Source organism: Hyaena hyaena, unplaced genomic scaffold (genome assembly GCF_003009895.1).
Source record: "Hyaena hyaena isolate Hyena2069 unplaced genomic scaffold, ASM300989v1 scaffold_15, whole genome shotgun sequence".
NCBI lineage: Eukaryota > Metazoa > Chordata > Mammalia > Carnivora > Hyaenidae > Hyaena > Hyaena hyaena.
In genome coordinates this window covers 6532907-6551571 of record NW_024080647.1, presented here as the reverse complement: position 1 = coordinate 6551571, position 18665 = coordinate 6532907, and the positions used below count along the sequence as shown (strand labels likewise).

The 18665-nt window shown below is 43.3% G+C and overlaps 1 protein-coding gene across 2 annotated transcripts in view; it reads left to right on the top strand.

Moving 5' to 3' along the window:
* TLN2 (talin 2) overlaps nucleotides 1-18665 on the top strand; it is a 440503-nt gene that overhangs the window by 238376 nt on the left and 183462 nt on the right. For both annotated transcript variants that reach the window (XM_039218977.1, XM_039218971.1), the window contains exons 4-9: nucleotides 4411-4582; nucleotides 7011-7108; nucleotides 8305-8434; nucleotides 9773-9925; nucleotides 11623-11765; nucleotides 13241-13368. In XM_039218977.1, the coding sequence (XP_039074908.1) occupies nucleotides 4447-4582; nucleotides 7011-7108; nucleotides 8305-8434; nucleotides 9773-9925; nucleotides 11623-11765; nucleotides 13241-13368 (788 nt within the window). In that variant the 5' untranslated portion in view covers nucleotides 4411-4446. The remainder of the gene's footprint in view (nucleotides 1-4410; nucleotides 4583-7010; nucleotides 7109-8304; nucleotides 8435-9772; nucleotides 9926-11622; nucleotides 11766-13240; nucleotides 13369-18665) is intronic.

The window sequence follows — 18665 nt, the reverse complement described above, 5'->3', positions numbered from 1 at the left end:
TTGTCCCCTATTTTGGGGAAGAAGAGCTGAGGCAGACTGCAGTGAAGTAACCAGCTCAGGATCGTGAACTGGTAGGGTTGGAGCCCCTCACAGCCTCACTTGTCAGCAGAGAACCCTGAGGGCAGTTGCTCATCTTGACCAATGGTGGGCATCTCTTGGCTGGGCTTGTTTATTCCAGAGAGGACTGGCCTGCACCACCACCACCTCCGTGAGCTGTTTACAACTCTGTGGGACCAAACAGTGTTTACTTTAAAAGGAGAACATCTGAGTCTTGCCCCTGGCTCCATTGACTCGTTGGCCACAATGGAAGGCACAGGAAGGTTTATGTTGGCCCTAAGTGACCTTCACACATAAAATCAGGGCATATATGGTCAGAATGAGAAGAAATTATGAAAAGGAAAATAATGTATATTCTGTGAATTCTATACCCTGTCTTTTAGCAAGAAACCAAAACTACAACAAAAAAAAAGGAACTTAGATCCAGCAAGATAGCATACATTCAAATTGGGGTAAAAGAACAATATAGGAGCATAACCTAGAGACAGGGATTACACTAGAATACAGTTGGCTTGAGCCTTCTTTGCAGCCCAACTCAAAAAGGAAACCTGGTCCACTATCTCAGGCTCCCTGCCTGGGGACGCAGGAATTAGCCAGTGGGGTGAGGGTACAGGGGAGTGGGGGGGTGAGAGTCAGCTACAGGCCGCACGGCTGCTGTGCTGCCCTAAGAACATCTCACTGGAGAATGAGCATTCGTCTTTATCTTGGCATCTTGTCTGAGCTTCGTGATATTCTCAGGGCTTGAGTGAATATATAGGGAGATTTCTCGTAGTGCTGAAAACACATACTCACTTTTACTTGACGTATCTAGGTTCCTATATGCTTTGATCTGATGATCCTTTTGCCATAAGTCAGGACCCTTAATTTCAAAACGTGTCTGTTTTGCAAGCATCTCACTGTGTCATGTGTGGAGCTAGAAATGGCTGAGTGCCATGTTCCCTGTGGGGTGGTGATTAAACGACCATGTACTTTGGTCACAGACCTCCTTGAGATTTGCCTGTGTGGACGAATTTCTTGTGTGATTAAAAATAAAAATACCTTGTCTTTTACATACATGCAAACATATAACCTTAATAAGACATTTTTATGTACAGAATTTGCATGTTTGTAATGTTGTCATGAAGGAAATCATGGGCCTTGTTTCGTGCTTCCTGTCGGGAACACGAACAGAGAGCCGGGGGTAAGAAGAAGAAACTGGAGCCTTTTAGTTTTGACCCCTGAGCAATGCTCTGAGAGTGACCGGTTTGGGTTTTTTGGTTTTGCTGTGTAACGTGTACCCATGTTGTAACACCGGAAGTGGTAGAAATGTTGAGAACATGAATCTCATAATGAATCTCCTGTGTCCCTCATGATGCTGAAAGCCTACCTTGAACTAAGGATAGTTGTCTCCATTCTGCGGCTTTGCTTGCGAGATGGTAGGAATGCGAAGATGGGGGAATCCTGTGGGAATAGCTGGCCAAGCGTCCAGTAGCTGCTGGAAAACTCCTTTCTTTGGAGTCAGTCACTTGCTTCTCTCCAAAGAACAGAAAGAGGAGAACTAACAAGCCCAAAGCTCCAAGGCCTGGAAATGAACCTGGAGCCCAGACTCCTTCCTAGTCGAGCACCCTGTCCTTGAACCGAGACGTGGCTATACCTCTCTTCTCTGGCAGGCCCTGAATGGAGGTCATGCACACTGAGGCGCCTTCCTCCAGGAGCGGCACTTCCTGTCTGGGGACAGGCCATCATCAGGTGGAAACTACGTACAGATGCTGTGTAGATACGGAGTTTGTGGCACTGCATATGATTGTGGCAATACATACGGGGATACATATTTCCTGGGTAAAAGGCCTGAAGAGCATAAATCAGAACCACTGCCTGTTCCCCCGCCCCTTCCAGGAGACAGCCTTAAGACGGGGTGGGAGGGCATGGAGACAAGTCTGCACTTGCTGTGCCAGCCCCTCCCCGTCTCTTCCACACCTGCTGTTGTAGCTCCCCCCGTCTGCTGACCTCCACTTACCTCACTTTAAATATGATGAGCTCCCCCTTCCCCCTGCCATTATGTGTCCTGCTCTGTATTTGACCCTGTTCCACATCCCCACCGAATATATCCTTGAAAAACCCACTACAGATTTTTCAACCCAAACCTGTGCCTCCAGCAGCTTCCCTCACCTCAGTCAGTTGCTTCTTCATTTATTTTTTAAAATTTGGATAGAGATTTTTCCCTCACTGCTATATGTGTTCCGCTTCTCTCCTTCCACTTCCAGATCTCTGGGCTTCTCTCCTGTGTTCCTTGTTGACCCACAGCCCTAGGCTCTGTCCAGCAGGCTTCTTGCTTCTGTGTGCTTCCTGCTTCTCCATCTGCCCCTTTCTCCTCGCTCCCCTGTGTATCTTCTGTTTTCTTCTAAGTGCCAATGTTTACTGTCTTGCTGTTATATTCTGTTTTCAGCCCCATGTCATGGCTCTGTATTTTCCTCTGATTGAATCCCTCTTGGCTTGGCTAGAAAGACCATTAATTTGCTCTGCAGAAAGCCCAATTATTTGCCTGGGAAGGGCAGCCTTCTTGCAGGGACACTTAAAATACCTCATATCCCAAGCAAATGGAAAAGATTAACCATCCCATCCTCTCTGGGACATTCCATAAATGGCACCCATGACAACAAGGAGCCCCATAGCCTTTGCCACTGACTATACCACCAGCCCTGCTAAAAGATCTCAGCGGTTCAGGGAATCTCACCATTCTTACCAGCCCCAGGGGGCAAACTGTTCATGCAGTTATCTCTACACTGCAGTAAATTTGTCAATATATGTCTAGAATTTAAGTTTTATTTTCCCAGGTTGGGGAGTTGTTTGGATAAGTATGCCTATAAAAACAGAGTTGGATATACCCTTTTATATATGGCGTGATATTGTAAGGTCCTTGATAATGTGGGTGGGAAATCCCTGACTGTTTTGAACTTGAACTCTTCTGCCATGTTAGAGAGCTAGCCACTACCCAGGCTGTAGTAAGTTGATTCAGTTGGGGAGGATTACCAGGAAACGCAATCATTCAAGCATGCTAAGAAGTGATGACCCAGAGGGACCCACTCGCTAGGCCTGCTCAGCCTGTTTCCCTCTCTGCCTGGCAGCTACCTCATTGTTTCTTAACATTTGCATTCTTAAGTGTGAAGGGGCCATAAAGGCCCTAGGGGCTCAGGTTCACTACCTGTAGGTTCTATAAGAAAAGATAGGAAAGGATGAGAACTTGAAATTCCTGTGAATTTATGTTCTCTGTCCAGTGCTAGGATTCTGATAGCTCCTAACTCTGAAAGACATTATTTTGTTGGCCAGGATGATAGCCAGGTAAGTCCATGTCAGTGTCTCAGGTGCAGGGAAGAATCCTCCCTCTTGTGCCTGAGGAAGATGCATTAGATTGAGGCTGGCTCTGGTTGAGGGTAAGTTTCTGGCCACAGAATAGAGTGAATTGTCCAAATAAGCCATTAGCCACCAACTGAAAGGAGATGAACTAAACTGTTGGACTTAGGTTTAAAAAGAAGTCATTTATGATATAAAACCTAGCCTAAACCTGCATGCTTTCTAAAACCATCAAATTCAATGAGAAGCAAAATATCCCAATAGTTTATCTGAACAAAAGAACACCTGAATTGGCATTTTTCCCCCTTAGAAACCCCAGAAGAGTGTTTATTTAGCACACTGGCTGTTTCAGATCAGCCACTCTGGCCTCATTACTGATGGTGGCTGCGCGTTGGGCTCCCATTGATAACTTCTCAGGGTTTGGTTCTTTCATGAGTTATGCTGGGCTGTTAACATCGTGGCTTCTTTACTTGTGGGGAAATTGAAGCAGAGTGGCCAGAGGCCTTGCTAGGATTTACACAGGGTCCTGGTATAGGGGTTGGAACTGGACACCAAGTCTTCTGATACATGGTGTGCTGGAACTTTTTTGCCCTGAGAAGCACCCAAGAGGGCATTGGTACTTCTTTTCTGTCCCCAGGAGCTGTGGGGAGAGAGCTGGGGCACTGAGGCTGCTAACAGAAGCATCTTCAGGAGACAGCTGTGGGTGCCCAAGGTTCTCTGCTTCCCACACGGAAGACTCCCTGTTGGAAACGCCAAGTAGCGGGCACCATTGAGAAGGAGACTTGGTGAACATCCATGGGACCTCTTCCCTGGAGACTGCTCGCCACTCTGTGCTAATGTTCACCCTGAGACTAGATGCTTTTGTCTTATTTGAAAATTTTCCAAATCTCCTATTTTGTGTTTTTATCCAAAGCATTCTCTTTAATTGCCGTTTTATTCTTGCAGTTATTTAAAGCTGATCTAGAGTCCAGCAGTTTTTTCAAGACGATTATGAACATCAGGGTTTATCTCTGTGTTTTCCAGACATTCTAAGTGAGCATCTTCAAATCATCTGGGAAGATGGTGGCCCTGTCCTTAAAGATTTGTGTCCGCCACTGTAATGTGGTGAAGACCATGCAGTTTGAACCGTCCACAGCTGTGTACGATGCATGTCGAGTCATCCGGGAACGGGTACCTGAGGCACAAACTGGCCAAGGTAAGCCACTGGTTATTCACCAGCTTCCTGAAATGTGTTTGTATGTTCTTTACTTAGTAGCTAAAGAAACAGATGCTCTGAGTGGTACCCAAACCCACTAGTGCGTATGTTTCAAATGAAATGTCTTCTTAGCCTAGATGCTGCTTGCCTCCTGAGTGAGTTTTGTGATGACAATGGCCACAACTGCCATTGAGTTGTCATTGTCACGTGCATCATCATGACCCTTCCATACATCAGCATTGCTCTCTCTAGCTTACAAGTCATCTTTTGATACTTCATCTCATTTGCCCTATGAAGTACAAATGTGGCTATTCCAGTGGGCACTGCATATGTATATCCTGAGGCCTGTTTTCCTGAAGGGCGTTGGAACTGTCATCGGGGCACAGGACAAGCCTTATATTTCAAGTACTTTGAAGGGGCCCTATCAACTTCATCTCAAACATTAAAGGGAGTGGGGGACATCTTTGAGTGTATGTTTTATTTCCTGTTTGTTTGAACTGCTAACCACTGTTATTCTAAGTTTGAACAACGGCCATTCATACAGTTTTTATTTTTCATTTCCCTTTCTCGTCTCTCTACATTTCCTTCCTTTATTTAGTGGTTGATTGGCATTTAGGAAATTGGGATTACTCCCAAATGAATAAGGCTTTACTGTGAAAACAGGATAAAACTTAACTTAAAAATTAGAAACATGAGGGGTGCCTAGGTGGCTTAGCCTGTAAGTGTCTGACTCTTGATTTCGACTCAGGTCATGATCTCATGGTTTGTCAGTTCAAGCCCTGAATTAGGCTGTGCACTGACAGTGCAGAGACTGCTTGGGATCCTTCCTCTCTCTCCCCCTCTATCTGGATGCCTCTCTGCCCACCCCCCGCCCCATCTCTCTCTCTCTCTCTCTTTCTCTCTCACACACACACACACACACACACACACACACACTAAATAAATAAACTTTAAAAATTTATTAAAAATTTGGAAGCATGAAAATCACATATTCAAAGGTGATTAGAGGTAGTCATTGATCTTGTCAAAAAGATGTTCTAAAACTGCCAAACTTTTGGTCCAAAGCATTATTTATATTATTTAAAACACTCTTATTTCTAGATTGCCTCCAAAATAAAAATAGCCACCCTAACCTTACTCCAAATTTTGGTTGTCCAATCATTTCTCCCGTCTTTTACTGTTTTTCTCCCAGATTAAAAAGAAAAATTTATTGGGGCGCCTGGGTGGCTTAGTCGGTTAAGCGTTCGACTTTCGCTTAGGTCATGATCTCGCGGTTCGTGGGTTCGAGCCCCGCGTCGGGCTCTGTGCTGACTGCCTGCTCAGAGCCTGGAGCCTGTTTCAGTCTGTGACTCCCTCTCTCTCTGACCCTCCCCTGCTCACGCTGTCTCTCTCTCTCTCTCTCTCTCTCTCTCCTAGAAATAAATAAAACATTCAAAAAAATATATTAAAAAAAAAAAAAAAGAAAAATTTATTTGTGTTGGATTGCTATTTAGCTCTGGTAAAGATGAAAACCTTTATCAATCTTGAAGTTGTCTTTCTAAGAAACATTAGGAGCTAGGACCCTCATCTGGACCTCTGAAGTTACCTTGAATCACATTTAGGAAAAAAGTGGTCTTTATTTCACTTACTTATTTTTGAAGATTCGTGTGTGTGTGTGTGTGTGTGTGTGTGTGTGTGTAGGTAATCTCTGTACCCAAAGTGGAACTCAAACTCATGACCCTGAGACCAAGAGTTGCAGGCTCTACTAACTGAGCCAGCCAGGTGCCCCAAAACAGAAGTCTTTAGATAGGAAATGATACTGCTTTCCTCCTGCCACCATGCTCTTGTATTTCCTGATCAGCTTAAGGGATTTCTGTGGAGAACACAGAGTTAATTTCCAACTGTATTCATAATTTAGTAGAATGAGGGCCATAGGCTTCATCTCACGGTGCGCTCCTGATTGACTTCTGTAATGCTTTGTTGGGGTGATGGAGGGATTGTTTAAAGTGTAAAGGCTCCATTGGCATCTCTCTGCCTCAGTGGCCTTGGGCTTAAGTGATCACTTCCTTAGTTTCTCCATGGATATCTTGTCATTCTGCATCGGTTCTCTGCTTGGTTTTTATATAGCAAGTGGATAAAGAACAAAGCCCAATGCAGAAATCAGAAATTTGGACTGCTCTGTTCTTGATGTTTCCCTACACTGTAGACATTACTGCTGCCCACTTGTTTCAGAAAACATGAACCTTCTCTGTGGGTGTTGATTTTACAGCTCACGTCTCATTCTTCCTCAAGTGCTTTAGCTCATTGGCTTGCTCGCATTGTCAGAACGGAACCTGTCTGGGGAAAGAAGAATACTCACATCCTGCCAAATCAGCGGAGTCTGGGCCTGGAAGTCCGTGATGGTTCCATTGTCATTCTGTCTTTATTCTCTCTTGTCCTTACCTTCCAGCTTCTGATTATGGGCTGTTTCTCTCAGACGAAGACCCAAGGAAAGGAATTTGGCTGGAAGCAGGCAGAACACTGGATTACTACATGTTGCGAAATGGGGTACGCTGTAGATGTTTGTTTTTGTTTTTGGTCACTTTGTCTCTGGGCCTTTCATGGAAGCCAGTATATTAGCATGCCTCAAAGCAAAAGGGAAACCCAACAATCTCTTTTGCTTCAAGTGCAACTTATTCATAGTTTTGATGTAATGTATTTTGTAAGGGCTGTGCAGGTAGTGATAGAAGATATCAGCAGTCCAAATTCTTGACACTCCGCAGAGTAATTAAAACATTCGGGGTTAGTGCTTTCAGCTGTTGGTACATGCCATGGTTGGACTTGGTAGTTATGAAATAAGATACAGCATCTTCCTGTATAGGAAGTATCCCAGTGACTGATGATAAAAACTAAGGGTAAATTAGTGGGGGAAAAAAATCCTGAAGGTAGTCAGAGATTGAATATTAATCAGAATTCTGTTATTTTTAAAGAAAATCCATATTAGAGGTAAGCCTAATGACAGTCAGTAATAGTAACAACAAAAAATGGTTGCGTTTGAAGTACAGAGAGGTAATGAGTAAAAAGTGTTATATACTCTGCTCAGTTTAATGTCCGAGAGAAGGAGTTTTAGTATATAGAATGCAGAAATCAGATTGGTCAGTATTGCATAAAATACCAATTAATTTTCCATTGCATAATTTTATTGTTAGGCAATACAGTTTAGAAAAAAATGTCTCCTATTGAAAAGTGACTTCTAAGCCTACTACTCCTGTTTGATTTTGGCATTATGGTGAAAATCACTTCTGTGGGGTATAGTACCACCACTGTAAAGAAATACGGGGATATTATTTATTCCTTTATGACATGTTTTTAAAATTGCTTGTAACTATATGACAATTGGCGAAGTACACCACTTTCTTTTTCAATGACCAGTAGGAATTTGCCTCTGCTAGTTCTCAAAGCAGATGATCCACAGCCTTTCAGGAAGGCATCAGCTACTTTATGTTAAAAGAGGTTAGTTTTCGAGAATTGTAAGCTAGAAACAGCACTCCTTCGGGCACAGTTATACTATCAGATTTTTAAGAAACCTTTATGGAAGGAGTTAATTAATGTTGGGGTTTCTGTATTAATGGCAACAATCTCGTGAAAACTTTGAAGGAGGAAATCAGTGTGCTAGGGAAAATTGATTTTTTTTGCAGAAAAGGGTCCAAGTTGATTACCTAGTTTCCCAAGTAGTGCAAAAAGTTGGTGTGGTTCTGCCCTAGGATATTTTGGAGTATAAAAAGAAACAGAGACCTCAGAAAATCCGGATGCTGGATGGATCCGTGAAAACGGTGATGGTAGATGACTCCAAGACCGTTGGGGAGCTCCTGGTGACCATTTGCAGCAGGATAGGTGAGTATTGGCATGCCTGGGTCCCAGTGTCTGTTTTGCCGTTAATCACATGCCCATTGTTTGTTCACCCCCATTTGGTGTCTTACCCACTGATTTCTGCCCAATCCTGAGACACTGTTGTCATTCTATAAACATGCAAATTCGCTAACTATTATTGTAAACACTTCAATGTCTCACTGAGTCAAAATGGAGAGATTTTATTTCCCTTTCAAAAACAAAAGGAACCTTTTATTTGAGCAGAAATATATACCTTTATTATCTCTCTCTTTCAGTATCTTTTTTTTTTAATGTTTCATTTATTTCTGAGAGAGAGAGAGAGAGAGAGAGAGAGACAGCGACAGCAGGAGCAGGGGAGGGCCAGAGGGAGAGGGAGACGCAGAATCCGAAAGAGGCTCCGAGCTGTCAGCACAGAGCCCGACGCGGGGCTCAAACCCACCAACCGTGAGATCATGACCTGAGCCAAAGTCGGATGCTTAACCGACTGAGCCACCCAGGCACCCCAGTATCTTCCTTTTTTAAATATAATTTATTGTCAAGTTGGCTAACATACAGTGTGCTCTTAGTTTTGGGGGTAGATTCCTGCGATTCATCGCTTACATACAACACCCAGTGTTCATTGCAACAAGTGCCCTCCTCCATGACCATCACCGAGTTTCCCCTCCCTTCTACCCCCCCATCCACCCTCATCCACCTTTGTTATCTATATTTAAGAGTCTCTTATGGTTTTCCTCCCTCCCTCTCTGTAACTATTCAAAAGGAATCTTTTAATTGAAGATAGTATGTTTGAAATCCTATAATTTAGTCTCCCACCCATGGCTGAGCTTCTGTATAAGCATTACAGACGTCCAGTAATTCCTTGAAGACTGATAGGGACAGCCTGTACGATTGATTGCTACATGACTTTTCTTCTCTTAGCTTCTCTTAATGCCCTCGGAGAACAAGTCTGTCTGCTTTTTGCATGGAGCCCTACAGATGTTTGGAGAAAGTAGGCCAGCCTGTCTTAGTCTTCTCTCCATGCAAAGGAGTACCTATTCTTTCAGCCACTTCTTAGTTGACGCTGTCTTGCCTTGTTCTGCGTGATCTCTACTCCATGCTTGTTTCTCGAAAACCAGGAGACTTGAATGTGGCCTTTTAAACTTGGCTTCATTAGCTGAAAAGCCCCCCCATTTGGCCAGTTTCTCGATGTGTGCTTCATGGGTGGCCCCCTGATCCTCACCTTGGTGAAGTCTCTTTCTGTCCTTTGCTACCAGGGGCTCCTCTGAGTATCACAGGGCCTCTGGCTGAAAGGAGCGACAGGCGCATTATCCCTGGTAATTGTAACCTCGTTTCTATTTTCAGGAATAACGAACTATGAAGAATATTCTTTAATCCAAGAAACGATTGAGGAAAAGAAAGAGGAAGGGACGGGTACGCTAAAAAAAGACAGGACGCTGTTGCGAGACGAGAGGAAGATGGAGAAGCTGAAGGCAAAACTCCACACGGATGACGACCGTGAGTGTGTGAGAAGGAAATGTGGGCCAGGCTCACAAGGGGCCTGAGCCCCCTCCCTTCACCTGTGGGACCCAGGGCAGGAGTTTTCTGTTGCTTCATTCCCTCTGTAAATTTTTTGGTCTGCGGCATTAAAAGACCTTAAAGAAGGGGGTGGAATGCCTCCGGTGCCATTTCACATCTAAAAAAAGTAATCTCTTAATATTATAACATAAACAAATGATATTCACACTGTCTTGTAGGAAAGCTCACAATTTGTTTGAACTGGGGTCCAAATAAGGTTGTATGATGTGACACTTAACTCTTTTAGTCTTCCACCTTTCCCTCTATCTCTTTTTTTCCCCCCTGCAGTTTCTGGAAAGAAAAAGCAGATAGTTATTTGTATAGAGTTTTCCACAATGTGGATTTTGTTGGTTGTGGTATCAGCTAACATGTACTTCTGTCTCTTTTAACTCCTGGGATCTGGAGACTTGATCAGATTCGTGTGTGTGCGCGCGCGCGCGCATGCATTTTTAAAGTAAAGACTCCTTATGTGATGCTGTGTGCACCCAGCAGAAAGTTGTATCTGGTTGTTGTCCTTTTTTGTGTGGTTAATAGCCATTGATGAACTTGCTGACATCCATTATTTCCCTAGAGGTTATAAAATGGTAATTATATCATAGGAAGGTCGTCCTCTGTGGCCACACAGTTAATATTTGGAAAAGCCACTATGTACACCCCATGTGTCCCCAAAGCCTATGCTACGTGCACCTGGTTGGATGACATCCCCCACTCTACTGAGGTTCTTCCTTCAGGCACAGATCATGTAGACCTTCCCAGGCTTCTCCTTTCCCCGTCCTTGCTGCTGCATCAGGAAGATGTCATCATTGTTATGTTTATTGATCTTCAGTGGGGCTTTCATTTCCTCTGACCCTTTCTCCGTTCTTTTTTTTTTTTCCCACCTCATTGGATTTCCAGTTGCATACCTCTTTCCAAGTGAGATGATGGTAGACAAATCCTGAGGATTTTTATAATGTGCCTGATACTCTCCTAGGTACCACAGGAGATGAGGTCACTCCCACACACTCCCTGTGCTGAAGTTGCTTATAACCCAGTGAGGCTTGTGATACTTTCTTGCTCACAACGTGTGTGCTAAGCCCAGGGAGGCGTGTGGGAGCGAGAGCTGTAGAAAATATAGAGGGGCCGTCCGTTCCTGTGCACCCAGATAGCACATGAACATTTTCAGGATGAGATTCAAGCTGGGCCACCAGCAGGTTCTACCATCCCTGGTCCCCCACTGTCCTGCCCTTCCCTCTGCCTTTCCTTCCCGTTACTTTTATTTTCCTCCTCTTTTTCTGCCTAAGGGTGAAGGTAATTCACAATGCTCAGTTTGTAAGTTGTTTCACATCGTGAGACCGAAGTATCCACTATTGACTTAAAGGAAAACGCTACCTTGACATTTTCATTGATTTTATTACGACTGTGGGTCTTTAACAAGCTTCAGGAATGGCCCGGAATTCTCTCTCCTCTGGAGTTTGGTGTGTCACATGGTACACGATGGCGTATGTGAAATTATTTTGCAAAGTTAAAAAGCACAGTTCTAATAGAAGTAACTATAACTGACTATTGGTGTTCCAGAAATCTGCTTCTCTTTTGATTAGTCCCTTCAAACTAAGAGGGAGAAGAAACACAGTCCTTTCATCTGTCTTCTTGTGTTGCAGTCAATTGGCTGGATCACAGCCGAACATTCAGAGAACAAGGAGTAGATGAACATGAAACGTTGCTGCTAAGACGGAAATTCTTCTATTCCGATCAGAACGTGGACTCGAGAGACCCTGTGCAGCTGAACTTGCTTTATGTTCAGGTACAGGATTTAATGCCCACTGAGGGTGGTGAGAGTTCAAGAAGTCGCTGGCTTGGGGTGAACAGGCACTCAGCCCTGGCCTCCATGGTGTTTGTGGCACGTGGTTTCCATCTGGCAGTGTTGACGGAACCCTCACGTGCTTGGTTGTGGTGCCTTTCTTTGGCGTCTCAGAATAGAACCAGGTGGCTGGTACTATCTCTGTCTCTTTGCATGACTTTGAGGCTCTTAAGTGGCTCACTATTGCACTAAAGCTTTCTTTGCCAGTGTCTTGAAATACATGTGAATATTGGCAAAAAAATCCTAATTTTCATAATTGAAAGATAGTCTTTTCATAACCTCTTATGTCTTCACCATCAACCTATGGTTGAGACTCAGACAGTCATTGAACTTGCCATAGTTCATAGTTGCCCAGCATATAAGATGTTGGCTTTGCACCAGATGGTCCCCAGTCTTTCTTTGGCTCATATTCCTTTTTATATTCTTTCCTTCCCTCCCTCCTTCCCTTTATCTTCTTATCTGCCCTTAGAAATAATGCAGGGATTAGCAAAATGCCGCAACAGCATTGCCTGTGTTTGTAAATAAAGTTTTACTGGAACACAGCTCATTTGTTTGTGTTACACATTGGTAAACCCCTTCAGTATCTTGTCAGTCTTTACATATTGTCCCTGCTCTTCTTGTGTTTTAGTGGCAGAATACTCAGTAGTTGTTACAGAGACCACATGACCTGCAAGGTCTAATATGTTGGCTGTCTGACTTTTGATGGGAAAGATTTGCTGACCCCTGAGTTAGTGGGTACAAGAATGGCATAGAGGGGGGAGGGCTGGGAGGCCAGAAGGGACGAAGATGGCAAGGCAGTAAGAAAATGCTTGTTGATTAAGTGTTCAAAGCCATAGCTTAGAGCACATGTTGGAGAGTGGTCTGGGAGTCACTTGACAAAAGAGAAAAAAAGGCGGAAGAATAAATAAGGCGGAAGAATAAATAGCAGTGCTGGGTCAGGAGCTGGGAGAAGGACTTCAGACATAGTGAGTTCCAGATTCTGGGACTGTGCGTTTTGCTTATTTCCCTTCAATGTCTGTAGTATCGAGTTATTGTCCTCAGAGTTCTCTCTCCCCACTGCCACCCATGGGTATTATATTGCCCTTTATCTTGGGATGGGGATTGGGTTGATTTTGCCTCTACTTAATTTTTCTCCTGCCTCTTTATTGTTCATAATCACTTCTGAAGCTTTAGTTTCAATACACTGGATACTGCTGGTGCTCTCTATCTGTAGGCAATTTGGGGCCAGGACTTGTTTTCCTTTTGCTTTCATCCTTTTGTGCTGGGGTCACCTGCAGGGTCCTGAGTGTGCCCCATTTGGCTGGTACTTTCTCCTTGCTCCACAGAGAGGGTGTGCTCAGATGGAGAGCTGTGTCCCTGGAGAGTATGCCTTGTTCCCCCCAAGCTCCTGATGCTTTTCGCTTCCTCTTGTGTTTCAGGCTCGGGATGATATCCTGAATGGCTCCCACCCTGTCTCCTTCGAGAAAGCTTGTGAGTTTGGAGGATTTCAAGCCCAGATACAGTTTGGACCTCATGTGGAACATAAACACAAGCCTGGATTCTTAGAGTAAATAACCTTTTGTTTTTCTTTTCTTTTTCTTGTTCTCTCCTCTGCTTTTCACTGTTTTTGAGCCATATACATAAAATGTGTACCCTGGTTTCAGTCACTGGTGAGGTTGTTAGCTTTTCCTCACTTGAGTATAGGATCAAATTTGTGGCCTTGGGAAAAAGCAAGAGGCCTGGAAATTCAGTGCCGGGATGACTGGGGAGGCTACTGCTCCAAGTTGGGGTGCGGGTGCTTACACGGAGACCACGGAGTCTGTAGCACCCCACTGAGATACTGTCTCGTCCGTGCTAGGGTATCTCTGCAGTAACCCAGAGAACTCAGGCCCTCCATCTTCTGAAACCTTTCCCATTGGAATATCCTGTTGCCACCCTTGACCAGATTTTGTCATCTTGAATTTCTTTGCAAGACTCTCCTGTATTAGAACAACAGAGCACAAAAGAGCTTCTCATTCTTTATTACAGTCTGAGGAAATCTCCCGTTGCTCTGGAAGTGTGGGATACATATTGAATACTTGGCTCTTCCGTGTGCGTGGGTGGCTCAGTAGGCTGAGCATCCATCTTCGGCTCAGGTCATGATCTCATGGCTCGTGAGTTCGTGCCCTGCATCAGGCTCTGCTGACAGCTTGGAGTCTGGAGCCTGCTTCAGATTCTGTGTCTCCCTCTCTCTCTCTGACACTCTGCTGCTTGCGCTTGCATGCACGCACTCTCTCTCAGATATATACAAACCTCAAAAAAATTTAAATACTTGACTCTTCCACACATCCGGTCTTTTGCTTTTTTGCATAAAATGATGGGGTGTTTGGGGAAGGGCTTAGTACTTGGAGATTTAGGGGAAAGCAACTTTACAGATACATCATGGCATCATAGAACATGGGCCTTAAGGCTGGATTTCCCAGAAATGCCCAACAGGACAGAGACAGCCCTCCTTGGGGTGCTTTTGTTTGAAGTGTTCTTGCCCTCTGTCTTGATCCGCTTCTCCCAGGGTTTTGTGTATTTCTTTCTCTGGTAGTATTTCTTTACCTGTTTTTCCCCCACACTTTACTCTCTTCTGCTTCCTCTTAGGGCAGATGAAACATTTGGCTGCGCACCCCCCGCCCCCAATATTCAGAGTGTCTTGACAGCAATATCCCGCTGTCATCTGGAGTGCAGCTTGTACAGGTTTTAGTGGTGGCACCTGACCTGAATGCCAGCCGGGGGCAGACGTCACTTGTCTGTAGGATGTGCCAAGATGAGATGCGTTGAGTAGGGCATCAGTTGCATGTGTTCACGTGCATTGAGGAGAAGGGATAACATAAATGCTAACTTGGCCCCCGACCCCACTTTTAACTTTGGTGGGAAGTAACTGGGACCAGCATGTGTCCTAGAGTAAGAAGAAAACCCGACTTCTTTCCTGGTGACAGAGGTGCTTGGCCAACATGGTGTTTGTTCTGAACTGAGTTGTTAAAAGGGAAGGAGGGAAGGAAAGGAAGGAAAGAAAAGAAAGAAAAGAAACCCTCTACCCTTAAGTTAATGAATCCCAAGGAGCCTATGCAAAGTGCTTCTTTGGCCTACAATATACAGTGCAGTGACCTTGAGTCTGAGATTGGCCCTGCACATGTCCTGTCACTGACTTTGTTCTGTATTCTCCAAACAATTCATATGGCCAAGTGTTCCTAAGGGCCCGTTTCTACTCATGCAGTCCGTCTGGCTTCCTTTCTGCAGGGGCTGTGGGAAGTTTGCCTTTCTCTGTTCTGTGACACCCCAGATGCCTTCCTGGTGTGGGGATTCCAAATGGTATCAGAGCACTGGTGCTGCTCTTACAGCGTCCCCTGCAGTTTGGGGGCCTCTGGAAAGCTCCCTACTTAGACTCCAGTAAAGATGCCCCTTATCTTACTAATCTGTGGTAACCAAGGTTAGGCAATCATATTCAGTCTGTTTCCTTTTTTCTGAGATTGTAGTAAGAAGCTCATGCCTCTAGTGGTATGTGTATCCTTCCCCAGATTCCAAATTAAAACAAGCTTATTATGCCTAGTGGCAATTATTTTTCCTTATGAATTTGATTTACTTTTTAATTAGACCGAATCTAGTCTAGGTAATGAGGCATTTTCATTTTATGTAGATATTTAATTGTATACATTATTGCATATACTGTACAGGTAAAACTTCCTGAGGATATTCGTTTCCTTTTAATTAAAACAAAACAACGGGGTCACAATTCCCTGACTGTATGTTGGAAATTCAGAATGTGTTCAAGGATAATACGTCTGAGCTGTCCCTGGTGACTGGCTGGACTATTTTTGCCAGCCTTTGTTTTTTCTCACCTAGCTTTCATATGTCCTATGTGCTTGAACGAATTCAGAGTTTAAAAAAAAAAAAAAATTGGAGCGGTTAGACCTGTCACATAGCCAGGCTGAAGATCCAGCCAGGCCAAAATATCACCCACATAGCTTCTCAATAAGGTACATTCGTGAGTATATTTATTTTACTTTTTTGAAAATTTGTAGGCACTTTTGCTCAAAGTCTGCCTACTCTGGACCTTTCTGTGAGATCTGCCATACCTTTCTTCAGATCCTCTAGTGGCTTCTGGTCTCAGTACCAACTTGGTGAAGGTATTTACTTAGAACAAAGAAAATCAGAAGCTATGAAAGATTTTCAGAGTTTTCAGAGATTTAAGGATTATTAAATGTCCCATCTGCTGCGTGTGGGGAGGAAATAGATGCGAGAGAGACAGAGACAGAAATAAGACACAGAACCAGGGAGAGCTGGAACCCAGAACACACCCACTTGTCCCAAATCAAGTCTGATGTGCTTTATCTCCATGACACTTTTCTTCAGGTCCTTTGCACAGAGCCCCAGAAAGGGATTATTTATTAGAGCATGAAATAGACACAACACAATCCAATAATCATATGTATACTTGATGCTCTTCTGTGTGCAGAAATGCTTGCAGAGAGCATGCCATCTTGTATTCTTGGACTCCATGAGGACTTTATACTTGTGTTCTGTTGTGCTGGGTTTAGTGAAGATAGAAAAATATATGCTCATTTCTTGCTGGTTTTGAGGCTATAGACTCCTTGGCGAATCAACATGAAATTATTACTATGGAGAGGTGCACCTTGGCTCTGATTTTAACAAGGTCTAAGTTTCAACTAGTTGTGAAGGCAGTGTGGTCTATATAGTATTTCCAAATTTGGAGTGCAGGCTCTGGAGACTGCTGTGAATTATTTCAAGAAAGGTGACAAAGGTATGGTGCAAGAAGCAATGCTGATCAAAGAATTTAGCAAAAAGAAGATAAATGTAAAGAACAATGAGCTCCAAACAGCAGCAGCACCAAAACCAGTATAATAATGACTAACTACAGGCCCCTTAAAAATGTAGTAGAAAAGTTGAACAAGTGATCAGAGTCAAAGCCTTCTGTGGATCTTACTGTTATCAAAGAAGATGCATTGATAAACTTTAGACCTTGAATTAAGTGTGTGTGATAAAATTGAGGACAGCTCCAGGTGATGGGTATACATTGTTCACTGTACAATTCTTTCAATGTTTTGTGTGTTGTAGATTTTTCATAATAAAATGTTGGGGAAAGATTAGCAACTTCAAAGAACAGAAATAGATTGCATAAATTCCAAACCAGCGCCAATGAGGAGAAGTGCAGATGAGATACAAACAACTTGCCCAATGGAATAGTAGTTGAGTGGGGTGGATTATGAAAACAGAGCCTATGGTATATAGGATGTACAAATTAAGATACAGGAAATACTTCTAAATACTGGGCCTCATAGCAAGAAAAAGTAAATCAGACTATTTACAGAGGTTCTCATATTGTCTAGTTCTGTGCCTATTTCTAAAAGGCACATGTTTTATGGACAGAGGAAAGTTTTAAAGTAAAGGCATGTAGAAAATGATATCCTAGGAAACTAGTTAAAGCTAGAGAAGCTGTATTTAATGTCACACAAAATAGGCTGTAAGACCTAGAAAACTGAAGTAGAGGTAGAGAAAGTCATTATAAAGATAGAAGGACTTACCAGGATGGTCAGTTGTGAAACCTGTGTACACCTGACATCACTTTAAAATAATTAAAAGAAAAATACAGTATTAGCAGGAGAATTTCAGATACACATTTTTAGTGGAATAATTTAGCATGCTTTTCTCAGAGAGTGATAAGTAGAACAAGATGAAAATAAAAGATTTTGGTCAATGGGGCGCCTGGCTGGCTTAGTTGGTTAAGTGTTCGACTTTCGCTTAGGTTATGATCTCGTGGTTTGTGGGTTCAAGCCCCGCGTCGGGCTCTGTGCTGACTGCCAGCTCAGAGCCTGGAGCCTATTTCAGAGTCTGTGACTCCCTCCTGCTCACGCTGTCTCTCTCTAACTCTCTCTCTCCTAGAAATAAATAAAAAAAAAGCAAAAAAAAAAAAAAAAAAAAATTGAAATAGGCACAGAAAGGATGCCAAGAAAATCTGAGTAGATCACTAATCTTAAAGGAAACTGCCTTATCAGTTGAAAATAAACCACACAAAACAACAAAATGAATATTAGGACCAGTCTACTTTAGAGAATAGAAAGAAAGAAAATTTAAAAAACCTCCTCACCTTAATTTGGAACTAGCAGAATCAAATAGAGTCCAACATGACATCATTTTGATGTAATTGCAAGTTTATAATTAGTTTCTTCTAGGGATGGAACATTTATTTAGCAATTTCTAGTATTGCCTTCTAGGCATTGGGTATAGAGCCGTGTAAAACACACAGACGTTTCTGCCCTTATGGAACCTACCTTCTAGTGCAGATGAACAGATCATAAGTAAAATACAAAATGAGGAGAGAAAAAGATGAATAAACTCAAGACTAGAAAAATGGAACTGTCACTATTGGCAGGTGATGGAATTATCTGCATATACAATCCACTTGTTCTGCAAAGAAACTTCTCAGAGCTAATATTAGCAGGCTTCCTGGAAAGAAGATAAATACATAATTGCTCGTCACCACCTAGGTCCAAACAGTAGTATGCATACTCACTTGCAGGGCTGGAAAACGAAATATTATTTATGTATATATGGCAAATAGTATTCCCATACACAACAAAAAGAAAATGTACTTTTAAAAAGGAGAGACCTTTGGGATGCCTGGTGGCTCGGTCGTTTGAGCATCTGACTCTTGATTTTGGTTTCGGTCATGGTCTCACGGTCATGGGATTGAGCCCTGCCTCAGGCTACACAGAGAGAGAGTGTGGAACCACCTTGAGAGTCTTTTCCTGGCTCTCCCTCTTCCCCTTTCCCATTTGATCTCTCTCTCTCTCTCTCTCTCTCTCTCTCTCTCTCTCT